The sequence below is a fragment of the Ovis canadensis genome, chromosome 10 (assembly GCF_042477335.2).
Source record: "Ovis canadensis isolate MfBH-ARS-UI-01 breed Bighorn chromosome 10, ARS-UI_OviCan_v2, whole genome shotgun sequence".
Classification (NCBI taxonomy): Eukaryota; Metazoa; Chordata; class Mammalia; order Artiodactyla; family Bovidae; genus Ovis; species Ovis canadensis.
Window position 1 is genome coordinate 41,650,558 of NC_091254.1, and position 14,207 is coordinate 41,664,764.

The 14,207-nt window shown below is 38.0% G+C and overlaps 1 protein-coding gene across 1 annotated transcript; it reads right to left on the reverse strand.

Moving 5' to 3' along the window:
- Positions 1-225: 225 nt before the first annotated feature.
- On the reverse strand, positions 226-13,640 carry LOC138446972 (uncharacterized). Its single transcript, XM_069602478.1, has 7 exons — positions 13,560-13,640; positions 12,687-12,705; positions 10,626-10,716; positions 7,873-7,954; positions 3,235-3,571; positions 2,780-2,849; positions 226-2,687 (listed from the first exon to the last, which is right to left on the reverse strand). Exons 1-7 carry the CDS (start codon positions 13,638-13,640, stop codon positions 2,531-2,533), a joined length of 837 nt encoding a protein of 278 aa, XP_069458579.1. The 3' UTR covers positions 226-2,530.
- Between the last annotated feature and the right edge of the window lie 567 nt (positions 13,641-14,207).

Genomic DNA, 14,207 nt, shown 5'->3' on the forward strand with positions numbered 1-14,207 from the left:
CTGAACCCCTCTCCCACCACCCTCCCCATATCATCTCTCTGGGTCATCCCAGTGCACCAGCCCCAAGCATCCTGTATCCTGTATCGAACCTAGACTAGCGATTTGTTTCTTAGATGATACTATACATGTTTTAATGCCATTCTCCCAAATCATCCCACCCTCTCCCTCTCCCACAGAGTCCAAAAGTCTGTTGCCGGCGACGGAATGAAACACCAACACTGCAGAGTGGTTTAAATCTTTATATTATAACACTTGCTTCTTACAGCTGCTTAATTTTATATCCCTTGCACAACAACCTACAGGGCAAGCTGCCAAGCACTATGATTCAGAGACTATACAGTGCGCAGGCGCAGGGCGAGATAACCTTTACCTTGGCTTATTTACTGCAGCTAAGACTTTGTTTTGGGGAACTTCCTTATCAACTTAGAATCCGTTTTGTCCCAAGGTCTGTTCCTTTTGAGGAATCAGAGAAACATCCTTGTGTGCAAGCAATGTTCTTTTCCCATGGGAACAAACAGGATTTTTAGCTGAACATCTCGTTTGCAAGAATGCTCAGCCCTGGTTGAGAGTCTCGTTTGCAAGCACTTCTCAACCTTCTTTAAATCTAGTTCCCTACACTGGGCAGAACATCTCATTTGCAAGAATGTTCAGCCCTGGTTGAGAGTCTCGTTTGCAAGCACTTCTCAACCGTCTTTAAACCTAGTTCCCTACATCTCCCCTTTCTTTTCTTGTAGATGCTGAATAAGCGCTTGAATACGCAAAGCTTCTTCTTTCGATTGTTTCCCTTTTCGCCAGCGCCGGTAGACTATAAAAGCAATAAAACATAAAGCAACAATTAACAAAGTATTCACAAAGGATGTTGTTAACAATGTAGATACATGCCCTAAAGGATTAAGGTTGTCTAATCCTTCTTGAAGACTTTTCAGTATATCAGAACCAAGAATATCAGGCAGCGTCTTACTAAAAGTTGACAATATAGTTTGTTCCAGTTCCATAATTTCAGCAGTTAAATTCTGGTGTCCCACTGAAGACCTTTTCACCTTTTCTTAACCTTCACTCATATTAAAGGGAACAGGGGTTACACATAGGTGAGATGAGTTCCAATCACACTTTCACACACTCTTTGTAGCTAACACAGTCACTTGATCTCCTAACCAGGAAACTGTGTGTTGTAAATTCAATACATCAGTAGCCAATTGAGCATCCAAATCATGCTGTTGTTGCCACAATAAATGAGCATCTTTATGCCATTCCCTGACAAAATCAGCAGTCTGTATGCCTTGATGCAAAGCAAGACCTGCTACAGTTGCTGTTGCTGTTACTGAAGCCACGGCGAGAATTGATGCGATGACAATGCCAAGCATTCTTCGAGATCGATGGAGAAGAGTTTGTACAGCATTCACAAGATGAGTGACAGCAAGAGTCCAACCAAGGTCGAGTAAGATTAACAGGCAACCAAAGTTCAGTCCGTGCTTTCACAATGACCAAAGAATAATTACTGGAATGGACCATCTTGTTTTCAACATTTTCCCACCAAGAACGATTTATACATTGAGTCAAATTACAATCAGAACATGATATAACTCCCAAAATTTCATTCCAAATCCATTGCCCATACAGTAAAGAATAAGGAAATTTTACACATGCTATAGCAGAGTAAGATTTATTAATATGCAAATGAACTTGAAATGGCCCCTTAGGATCATTAATATTTAAAGTAAAGTTTCCCGTCCATATAGTAAGGTCACCTGACACTGCCCATAATTTCCATATATCTCCTTGTAATTGAGGGTGCCCATCCATTTGTAATTGAGGTGGAACCAATGCAAAATGTTGCCATCTTACAGTTTCATTTCCTTGACCATTCAGGGTACCATTTATGCGATGCCATTTTAAAGAAAGATTAGACCATTTTTCTAAAAATTCTCCATGAGTAGGACTCCAATCTACAATTACATGATTTGAAAAATTCATAACTAGACGAGGGTCATGATCCCTGCAATGTTTCCACTCCAGACGTGATAAAGATGCTTCAAAAAATGAAGCAGGGCAGAGGGACATATGTATCCTCTTACTCTTATTTAAATAAGACCGTGAAGTATTAAAGCCACGAGAAGAAATGAGCACAGTAAAAACTGCAAAGTGTTGTCCCCTATAATTAACTCCCCAAGTATTATAAGAATGATGTGAGTGTGTTTTTGTAGACAGACAAAAAGAATGCCCTCCGATACATAAAGGAATACCTTCAGCTGCTATAGTAAGATTAGTAACGTTATAATTTTGTACATGCTGGGATAATTGTTCAATCCCTCCACAATCAGGTGGAGGGAAAAAGTTAGTTTCGTTAGTACAAACTTGGACTTCTACTTCACCCCAGGATACCGCCCGCACCAAAGGAGGATTAGGGATATAGGCCCAATAGGTATAGTTTGCGGCTTCCACATACATTACCTGACAAGTTACCACCACCATCATGGCCAACAAAAGATTAGTAGGATTCAATGGTTGTCCTGCTTTCTGCAATGTTTTCTTAGCTTCTTGAGTCAGTTTCTTCAACTGTCCCCATGTCGGTGGACCTGCCTCTCTTGTCGCAAAGGTGAAAGTCCTCTGCATTGACAGTTCCTGAAACTGGCGCATGATTGGGTCGCTCATTCTGCAACTTCACCAATCTCAATGGAACCCAGATCCTGGAATTATTCACAGAAATAAAAGCATACCCTCACCCCAAGAAGTGAAGTACTGCTGGAACCCATCCCTTTATCTCATCCTTATACCATACCTGGGAATGTTCAAAGCTTTTTGTCTTCTTTTCTGAATTGCCAAAATGCTGTTCTGCTGGAGTAATCTTACTTTTTCCCCAGACATTCAAAAAGTTAAGAGTTAATAGTGTTTTATTTAATACATCCCTTGGTGATATCACACATTTTTCCCCCTTTCTTATTTTTTCAATGTATTCTCGAAGAGTCCGATTAGCTCTTTCAATTATAGCTTGTCTTTGACTATTATAAGGAATACCAAAAGTGTGCTTAATATGATATTATTCTAAAAATTGAGATAATTTAGAGGATTGATATGTGGGAGCATTATCAGTTTTTAATTCTATAGGTATGCCCATAATAGCAAAACAAAATAATAAATGAGTAATAACAGAAACTGCCTTTTCTGAACTTAAAGCAGTAGCCCATTGAAAATGAGAATAAGTATCTATAGTATGATGAACATATTTCTGCTTACCGAATGAAGAAATAAAAACAACATCCATTTGCCAGATTTGGTTAGATTGTAGTCCTCTGGGATTTACTCCAGGAGGGGCAAAGGGCAAAATAAACCGTGTACATATGGAACAAGAACGAACAATGCGTTGAGCTTGTTTTCGTGTTAACGAATAAGTTTTTTGTAACCCTTTAGAATTAGTATGATGTAAGCAATGTTCTTGTGTTGCAGACTGTAAAGGATAAAGTAAGGCATCAATATTTGCATTTCCTTGAGATAATGGTCCGGGGAGAGAAGAATGAGCTCGTATATGAGTAAAAAAGACAGGGTTAGTTCGCCTAATTAATAATTGTTGAACCTGAAAAAATAATTTATCAATATTAGTTTTTAAAGTTACCGGTAGAATGGCTTCAGGAAGATAAATACATGAAAAGACTGCATATTTAGAATCAGAAACAATATTAATAGGAATATCAAAAAAATCCTGTAATGCCAAACAAATGGCCCAAAGTTCAGCAGGCTGCACAGAAGAAAAGGAATGTGGAACAACTTTAGAAGTAGTATCAGTCCAATAGCCAGCAGTATTTTTATTGGCATCTGTAAAAATAGTTTTTCCTTCAACTGGAATATTAGATATAGGAGATTTACAAACCATTGATGTATGTCGAAGGAAATCTATCATTTTAGATTGAGGATATTGATTAGAAAAAGTCCCTGAATAAGATGCAAGAGCTATCTGCCAATTTTCATTAAACTGTAAGCAATTAGAAATTTGGGTGGAAGTAAGTTGAGTAATAATTGTTTGAGGGTCACTTCCAATTAACTGAGTAATATGGCCTCAACCTTTCAAAATAAGGAAAGCAATTCTATCCGTATAAGTAGTAAGCTTTTTTGTATAGTTATTGGGTAAAAATACCCACTCAATCAACCTTGCAGATTGAGCAATAACTCCAGTAGGAGAATAGGGAGTATGGAACACTATGAAATATATAGGTTGATCCTGTTGTAGATAAGTAAGAAACCCTTCATTCAACCGTTGCTCTACAAAGTGTAATTCCTCTTTTGCTTGAGAAGTAAGAGATCGAAGACTGTTAAGAGCAGTATCACCCTCTAAAGTAGAAAATAAATGACGCAATTGATGTGTAGGAATCCCTAACATGGGACGTAACCAGTTAATATCACCCAAAAGCTTCTGAAAATCATTAAGAGTTTTCAAATTATCTCGTCTAATTTGGACTTTTTGAGGTTTGATTCTTTGTCGTTCCAAAATAGCACCTAAATATGAAATAGGAAATTCAGTTTGAATTTTTTCAGGAGCAATTTGAAGATTAAAATCACTTAAAGCTTTCTTTACATGAATAAAAAATGTATCTCTTTCCTCTTTACTAGGAGCTGCCAATAGAAGATCATCCATATAATGATAGAGAAGACAATTAGAAAATTGTTGTCTCACAGTAATAAGAGCACGATTAACAAACTCCTGACAAAGTGTAGGGCTATTAATCATTCCTTGAGGCAACACTGTCCATTGATAACGTTTTACGGGCTGCCCATGATTATACACTGGAATAGTAAAAGCAAATTTATTTCTATCTTTTATTTGCAAAGGAATATTAAAAAAACAATCCTTCAAATCTAAAACCATCAAAGACCAATCCTGTGGAATCAAAGCAGGAGAAGGGAGACCTAATTGCAAAGCTCCCATAGGTTCTATACATTTGTTAACTGCCCTTAAATCAGTCAACATTCTCCATTTACCAGATTTTTTCTTAATGACAAAAACAGGAGAATTCCAAGGACACGTAGAAGGTTCAATATGGCCAGATTGAAGCTGTTCTTTTACTAATTGTTCTAAAGCCTCGAGCTTCACTTTTGGAAGCGGCCACTGCTCAACCCATTTAGGGACATCAGTTAACCATTTCAATGGGAGAGCTCGAGGAATCTGAGCAGTGGCTACAAGTTTTCCGACGAGATGGTGAGTGTTGTTCCTAAAGAAAATAAAAGATCTCTTCCCCAGATATTAATAGGTATATTAACAATGTAAAAAGAAATAGATACTTTCTTTCCATTAGACAATTGGCATGACAAAGGTTGAGTGCTTCTCCACACATCTGCTATTGATCCTAAGCCTGTTAAAACAAGAGGAATTTTTTCTTTTTTCCAGTCATTAGGCCACTGCTGGAGAGAAATAACCGAAACACCTGCTCCTGTATCCACTAATCCTTCAAACTGTATACCTTCAATAATCAGTGACATTAAAGGACGAGAGTCATTAATAAGCATTTCCCAAAATATACTTTTTCCCGTACTTCCAAAACCACCGACTCTCTCATTAGAATATGAAGAAAATGGGTGATAAGGTAACAAGAGAAGTTGTGCAATCCGTTCCCCTGCTAGTAAAGAAAGAGTCTGTGATGTAGAAACCATAATTAAAATTTCCCCAACATAATCAGAATCAATTACTCCTGGGTATACAATCAATCCTCTTAATGTTGCACTACTTCGTCCCAAAATTAACCCAAAAGTTCCTCTTGGTAATGGGCCAAAAACATTAGTCCGTAATTTATAAATACCTCCTCCTGGGGATAAAATAACATTTTCAGCCAATGGAAGATCTGCAGCTGCGCTACCTAATGTAGCAGCCTTCAAATCTGAAATCATCATTTGAGCACCATTCGAGGAAATTGGCTGTCGAGATTGGCATTGACCTGTGCAGGAAACTGGCAAGGAGCTCCCGGTACTGTTCCTGGGCCCCAGGAGCTTAGGCCCACTGGGAAGTTTCCCGACAAAGGGGCTCTTAAGGGATTCCCTTCCCGATCAGTTTTAGATTTACACTCCTGAGTCCAATGCTTTCCCTTGCCACATCTCCTACAAAGACCTGAGGGCTGTCGCTTTTCTGGCAATCGCTCATTTTCTGGCTCATTTTTTCGTCTCTTACAATCTTTTTGAAAATGTCCTGGCTTCCCGCAATTAAAACAGTTTCCTCCCCTCTGAGGTTTCACAGCCGTTGCCAAAGCTGCTGCAAAAACAGAAGCTTGATGTTCAATTCCTCCAACTCCAGAGCATGCTCTTATGAACTCAGCCACAGAAGCCCCTTGTCCTTTTAAAGGTCCCCAAATCCTTTTACATTCTGGATTAGCATTTTCATATGCCAATGTATCAAGCAAAATTTTTGAGATCTCATCTCGACCGACTGTCCGTTCAATAGCCACCCGAAGGCGGGCCAAAAAATCTGTATAAGGCTCATTAGGACCTTGTATAGTTTTCACAAAAGACGGTTGAGCCTGTCCAGTAGGTACCACTCTACGCCACGCCCTTAAGAAAACCTGACGCACCTGTTGCAATTCCTGATCTGTGTACTGAGCTTGTTCCCTCAAGGCTCGATATTGCCCTTCTCCCATCAACTTATCTTCTAAAGGACCTTGTGGATTTTGTCCCTCATTAATCCTAGCTTGTTTTCGGGCTTCTTCTTCCCACCAACTACGAAGCTGTAACCATTGAGATACTTCTAAAACAGCTTGAGCTATTGATTCCCAATCAAGAGGAAGAATTAATTTAGAAGTTCTTACATTCTCCAACATTGATAATACAAAAGGAGATTGGGGACCATATTGAGAAACAGCGGCCTTAAGATCTTTAAAAAATTTATACTCCAAAGGCATATATTGAACATTAATCATTCCTGCCCGTGCATCATGCTGATGTATAATGGGAAAGAGGCGAGGTGGATCCACAAAACCTCCAGGAGGTGCTGAAAGATCATCATCATAGAACTTAGTAGCAGGAAATGTAAATCGCTGATTCTCTCTCCCTACCTCACCCTTGTTGGCAGCTACTGGAAATAAGGATGCGTAGAGTGGTGCAGAGGATTTAACAGCCTTAGAAGTACGCTTTTTATTTGATAAAACCTTCCGAAAGGCAGTAGTCATTGCCTCTACAGAATCTGAATCTTCCCCAGAACTTACATCTCTATCTGACTCAGTGGATGAATCTTTACTATCATCTGGGGGTTTGAGCGGAGGCCGAGATGAAGCCCCCCTTTCACCTTTATCTTCCTTTTCCTCACTCATAGGCACATTTTCATACAGGGGATCTTCCTTTTTAAGAGAACATGAGACGGCCTCACTATCAACAGCCATTAATTCTAAAGCCTGTGTTATAGCGCTACATAGAGTCCACAGCCTTAAAGGAATCACATTTCCTTTTTGATGCTGCCTTCTTAACTCTTTCTGTACCACTTTCCATTCCTTCAAATTCAGCTGTACTTCTGTTTGATATTGAAACCAATAACAATGCTGCTCTATAAGACAGAATAACTCACTCAAGCGGCGAGTAGACGTTTTAATTCCTATAGAATGCAGGAGCCCCTTAACCAGCTCCATATATTGTGACTTTAAAGACGGGGAATTCCCCATGGTTTTTTCTTTTTCTTTTCTCTTTTCTCTGTTCTTTTTCTCTTATTTTTCTTTTTTTCTCGAAAGTCCCCCTTTCAGCCTTTTGCTCCGGGGTGTCTACCCTTTCGGATTTTTATTCTTTTCTCTTTTTCTCGAAAGTCCCCCTTTCAGCCTTTTGCTCCGGGGTGTCTACCCTTTTGGATTTTTATTCTTTTCTCTTTTTCTCGAAAGTCCCCCTTTCAGCCTTTTGCCCCGGGGTGCTTACCCTTTCGGTTCCGTCGAGCCCCACGTTGGGCGCCAGATGCCGGCGACGGAATGAAACACCAACACTGCAGAGTGGTTTAAATCTTTATATTTTAACACTTGCTTCTTACAGCTGCTTAATTTTATATCCCTTGCACAACAACCTACAGGGCAAGCTGCCAAGCACTATGATTCAGAGACTATACAGTGCGCAGGCGCAGGGCGAGATAACCTTTACCTTGGCTTATTTACTGCAGCTAAGACTTTGTTTTGGGGAACTTCCTTATCAACTTAGAATCCGTTTTGTCCCAAGGTCTGTTCCTTTTGAGGAATCAGAGAAACATCCTTGTGTGCAAGCAATGTTCTTTTCCCATGGGAACAAACAGGATTTTTAGCTGAACATCTCGTTTGCAAGAATGCTCAGCCCTGGTTGAGAGTCTCGTTTGCAAGCACTTCTCAACCTTCTTTAAACCTAGTTCCCTACAGTCTGTTCTATACATCTGTGTCTCTTTTGCTGTCTCGCATACAGGGTTATCATTACCATCTTTCTAAATTCCATATATATGTGTCAGTATACTATATTGGTGTTTTTCTTTCTGGCTTACTTCACTCTGTATAATCGGCTCCAGTTTCATCCACCTCATTAGAACTGATTCAAATGTATTCTTTTTAATGGCTAGTAATACTCCATTGTGTGTATGTACTACAGCTTTCTTATCCATTCATCTGCTGATGGACATCTAGGTTGCTTCCATGTTCTGGCTATTATAAACAGTACTGCGATGAACGTTGGGATACACGTGTCTCTTTCAATTCTGGTTTCCTCGGTGTGTATGCCCAGCAGTGGGATTGCTGGGTCATATAAGGCAGGAGAGGGTGTGGAGAAAAGGGAACCCTCTTACACTGTTGGTGGGAATGCAAACTAGTACAGCCACTATGGAGAACAGTGTGGAGATTCCTTAAAAACTGGAAATAGAACTGTAATCTACTTCTTAAAGTGGCCACTTTCCTTCTCTAATCCATGTGGGAACTAATGCAGCTTGCTGAAACTTGGCAACCTCTCTTCTATTTATTTCATCTTTGTGGTCCAGACAGCTATTTTTAAAACTACTCTGAATTCTTCACCATCATCATCATCAAGAAGAAATCAGCAAGTTCTGGGTTCATTGTGCAAATTTTGTCTACCTTACTCTCAATGAGATGGCTAATTTCTACCTAGAAATATTCTTCCATCAGATGACATTTAATCAAATCCTGTACTTGTTCTCTGATTGTCACATCTAGACTTCATCACATTTTTTCTCTACTTTCTTTTCAAATCCTCATTTCATAAATATATTGACCAAGGTAAGTTCCCTCAGAGAAATGGGAATTTCTGCCACCCTGTTTCAACTGTTTCAACACATCGTCCATTTTTTTTGGAAACTCCCCTGAAAAATGTTTTGAATATCTCACAAGGATTTCCTCCCTCAATTCTGCCCCAATTATTTTTTTTAATAACCAGTTGGTATAGCTGTCCCACTCTAAGGGGTGATTTACCAACTGCTCCAAGTGAGGACCTGTGGCTTTCGGAAGTCATCCCTCAGTGAGTTGGCCTTTCTTGAGGGAATAACTCAGGTCTGTTAAATTTGTTTGAATTCTAGTGATCATTTCTGATCTAATAACATAAATATCTTTTATTATTTTCAAGCAGTGGGAATTTGAGCAGTTTCAATCCCCTTTTATATTGGTCTAACCTCATTTTTAAGATGCCATTTTCCTCTTTACTCTTCCTTAAAATAGATTTCAAAATCTCTTCCTCCAGCTTAATTGGTCTGTGTTCCTTTATTTTTTTAATCTTTCACTGCTTCTGAGTTTGACAGTAAAACTAACATACATTTTTGAAGCCACTGCCGCTTCTCCTGTTTTCCTAAGCAAATGAATTAAGAGGCAAACAGTTCCAGGCACAGAGAACTTTGGTTCTTTCTACCTTTGGGTTTGTAATCATGTCCTTTAGTTGATTTTCTATTTTAAAGGGATGGTATTTTCTAATAAGGGCTCACATCACGTATTTGTTCATTCCATCAAATACAGGGTCAAGGGTGAAGTGACAATTTGGGTCTCAGCTATCAAGCCAGGATTATAAGTTATGACATTAACATAGAGCCAACTTGAGATTCTCTGATATGACAGTGAGTCTTAAAAGTTGGAGGAAGTGTCACATGAAATCAAAGTTTGTCAGTCCCTCCAGAGGGCCCTCCTTGATCCTGAAGTAGAAAGAGAACCTAGAAATTCCAATCAAGATCATCTAAATAGCCTTGGTACTAACTGTATAAAGCTAGAGCATCTCTAGTGTTCTGTTCACAGGCAAATTCAGCTGCCTTGTGGTTTATAAGTGGCAGATATTCTTTTAGCCAAAATGTATCTAAGAGTTGTAAAACTCTTCTCTACAATGGAATCTTCACCTCAATCAAGTGAGGCCTATGCAGTAAGGAAAGTAGTCTACCTAAAGCCCCTGACACAGGTAAGAGGGCTGTGTCTTATTTTCTCACGTAAGTTAAGTAAGTCATAAGTCATAGTCACCTGTTAAGCTCAAAATACCTCATAACAGTTACAGATTCTCAGAATACAGAAGTTCAAAGCCAAGTACAAAAGTATAAAAAACACATTTGGCCTAAAATAAGCCTCTATAAACCAGGAAATTTCCCCCCCCTGAAGTGGTCCAAGACCCATTGGCAATGTGGGCCCTGGATGCACAATCTTCTCCCCCTACTTCCTCCCTCCAAATATTCTTACCTTTGTTTCTGAATGTTGATGGTGAATAAACCAAATTTAGAGATCTCTGAGGGCCCCTCCCCAATAAATGACACCGTTAATCTATATTCAGCTTAAAACAAGTTGAAAAGTACAACAAAACAGAAAAGTAGGAGGCCAAATATCACCTGTTACTGGAGAGGGCAGGCTGCAAGATACAGTTTGTTGGGGGCTGAGGATGTCCAATGCTAGACATAGATAGGTCCTCCTGTATGTATTCAGGAAGCCTGACTAACTAAGGTTTAGAACCAAGAACACACATGTTCATTCCAAAAATGAAGAAAGTTGGAGCTAAGTCAAGCAGGTTTATTTATTCTTCCCAAAGTTAACAATCAAATAAGACACCTGATCTAAGAGCTGGGTGAATAAAGGACAGAAAGAGATCTCAAATGACATTAATACATTAATAGATCTTACTTCACAGGAAGGAAATATCAGAAATGGGAAATAATTATTCCCAGGTAACAATGCCTAGAAACAAGGTTAAATTCTTTGCTCACTGGTTTTCATACTGAGAGCAATTTTTCTCAAGATATTTGTGAATTCTGATAGGATAATATTCCCATATTTAGTTTTTAATACCATACTGCATTACAATTTAATAAATCCCACTCCAGATATCAGTGTTTCACAATATCAACATTAATTCATTCTCATGAAATTTGATATCAGAAAGTCAATTTTGGAATTCAGTCTTCTTCAATTCCACAATTTGGGGAATGTATTCATAGTAGGTCTGTTACTTAAATGTCTGGAAATTGATTTCCCACAAGATTATAGGCCAGATTATTACCTACCAACTAATTTCCCAAAGACTCAACTTCAGTAGGAGTAAGTGCTTGAAGCATGCGTAAATGGCTTAAGAATGACCTTACACAAAAATATTTAATGGTTAGATGCACTGTATTATCAACTGAAGAATTCAGTCTTTGCAAAGCAGGAGATAGGCCAGTGGGGAAAAATTAAGAACAGATTTTTCTTTATGACATGAGGAAGTTGACTTCTTTCAACAATTCAAATGTCATTTTCACCTAACCTTTGGGTAAAGACAGCAGATACCTGTGTTATGCACTCAACTTATTCAAGATATAGCATTACATTTATACACGTTATTTAACAATCACTTATTTTCAATGTATAGGTCTTAAGCAGTTTATTAATTTATTACTAAGTATTTTAGGATTTTTTGACGTATTGTAAATGGAATTATTTAAACCTTATATTCCAATAATTTATTTCAATTACATAAAAATACAATTAGTTTTTGTATATTGACTATATCTTGTAAGCTTGCTAAATTCACTTATTTGTTAAAGGAACTGTTTAGGTTTTTTAGGTAAACAATAATTTCATCTGCTAAAAAAAAACAATTTTCCTCCATCCTTTTGTTTCCTTATGCCTGTTATATATTTTTCTTGCCTTATTAAACTAACTAGTTAATTATATACAGGCTAAAAGGCTTGGGAAAAAATGTAATTACTTTGAAATGCAGCAAAAATATAAGCCGACTAAATAATGGAGGGATGGACAGATATGTGATAAAGCAAATGGAGTTATATGTCCACTATAAAATACTGGTATGAATTTGGTCATTTTTTTTCCAGTTTTCTGTTATGTTGGAAACTTTAATAAGATGATATAAAGTAAAATAAAAACCAAAGCAAGAATTCAATTTTGAGAGAGGGTCTTAGGACAAGAGAGACAAGGATAGAAGACATTGTAGGTTTCTACAGACAGGTAACAATCAGTAAAATCCAAGGCATGGTATCACAAACAGATGAACAGCTTCTCTACTGTATCAAGAGAAAATATGAATGTGCAGAATAAACAGGATACATATAAATAAACATACAGTAATACAGGATGCATACATATTATTTTGGTAATTGGCTGATAAGGAGGTAAGGTTATCTGCTCTAAATGAAGTTTTGGCAAAGGCATTAAAGAGACTTGATCAGAGAAACGTTGAGTTTGCTGGGCAGTATTAAGGGCCTATTGGCTGGTGGCTGTGAGTGTATGAGAGGGGAGTCTGTGCTCACCTACCTAGATCCAGCTTCTTCATCTACAAAACAGGATAATAAAGGACAACTTCAAGATTAAGAGAACTAAATAACAGAATGCCTGTAAAGAATCTAACACGGTGCCTTATATAAAGGTATTTAATGTTATTCTGGAAAGACTGTGAAGCTCTTTCCATGCCTACTACTGTAAATTATCTTGCACAGCTACATTTTAGGAAGTTGCTAAAGTTTCTTATGCTGCTATCTAACAAAGAAAGTAACTTCAGTAGGCATCAAAAGAGCTGAAAGAGGCACAAAAAGTACCAAGCCACAAACGTAGCCTACAGTGTTCATAACCAGCATTAGGCTGTAATTTAAACATGAGTTAAGGTTTTTAAGAATGACTTTTCCTTTACTGAGGAAAGCAATTTATTTTTAAGTCTGCACACTACAAACACCTGATAAAGAACACCTCATGATAACATTTCATATTTCCACAAATGTTCATAGGAACTATAAACAGGAAAGAAAACAAACAGCAAACAGCTACTAACTCAATTTAAAAAACATGATATGACTATGACTTTCCTGAGAACTAGGTACAAGGAAAACTGCTGCCAAGGGTTGATTCTCTAATTTTTAAGAAATGTGTTTCATGATTTGGAGTGCTATAATTTGGAAATAACATTTAAATTTCCTATTACTCAGATGTGCTATAATTCAAAGTAAAAACAGTACTTAAGGAAAAAACATAGCAAGAGGTTTGTGTGTGTGATGCATACTGCACAACTTCTAATATTTTATGTACAAAAATTTGTATTATAAAAACAAAACTAAAGGGGAGTGACATCAGCATCATGGCAGCTTAAGATGTACCTCATTTTTGTCTGCCTGCCAACAAAATTTGGCATCTAACCATGGGCAGAAATTCCTTTGAGCAAGCTGTGGAATCCAGCACCATAAACCAAGGGACCTGAGAGGAATAATGCTCGGTCATTTACTGTGTTTCCATGTCTTGGCTATTGTAAACAGTGTTGCTATCAACATTTGCTAAACTTCTAACTCTGTTCATTTTAAAGGACTATGGAAGATAAGTGATTCACAACCAGGAATCAACACCTTCACACAACAGTGGTAACGAAGAGTTGAGGGAAAAAGAGAATTCAGAGGCTGGGGTGGCTGAATACACATGGCAGAAATGTGGAAAGGGGAGTTACACAGAAAAGTTCAACAGAAATCTGCATAATGGATGCCTTGCATCTTTGGCTAATTATTAAACTGCAAATACATTGAGTATAACTTCACATTGAGCATTTCTCCAAAAAGAAAAAACAAGCAAACAACAAAATACAACTGGGGAAAGAGCTGCTGAAAACTAAGCTGAATAATTACTAGAGTTCACATAGGGCTGCAAGACAATGAGTTCTTGGTGACTCAGGATACAGACTTCAATGATCTCTGGAGCATTTAATCTCTGGGACATACTTTTTACCTCCCTTTTTTACCCCCCACAAATTAAAACAGCCTTAGTGCTCCCAAACCTCCCTTTCCCAGTACTTGTTAA

Coding starts and splice junctions, on each gene's coding strand:
- LOC138446972 (XM_069602478.1), bottom strand. CDS start 13,640: ATGACCGAGCATTATTCCTCTCAGGTCCCTTGGTTTATGGTGCTGGAT. Junction 7,955..10,625: donor ATCAACATTCAGAAACAAAG/GTAAGAATATTT, acceptor TAAAATATAAAG/ATTTAAACCACTCTGCAGTG. Junction 2,688..2,779: donor AAAGCTTTGAACATTCCCAG/GTATGGTATAAG, acceptor GAATAATTCCAG/GATCTGGGTTCCATTGAGAT.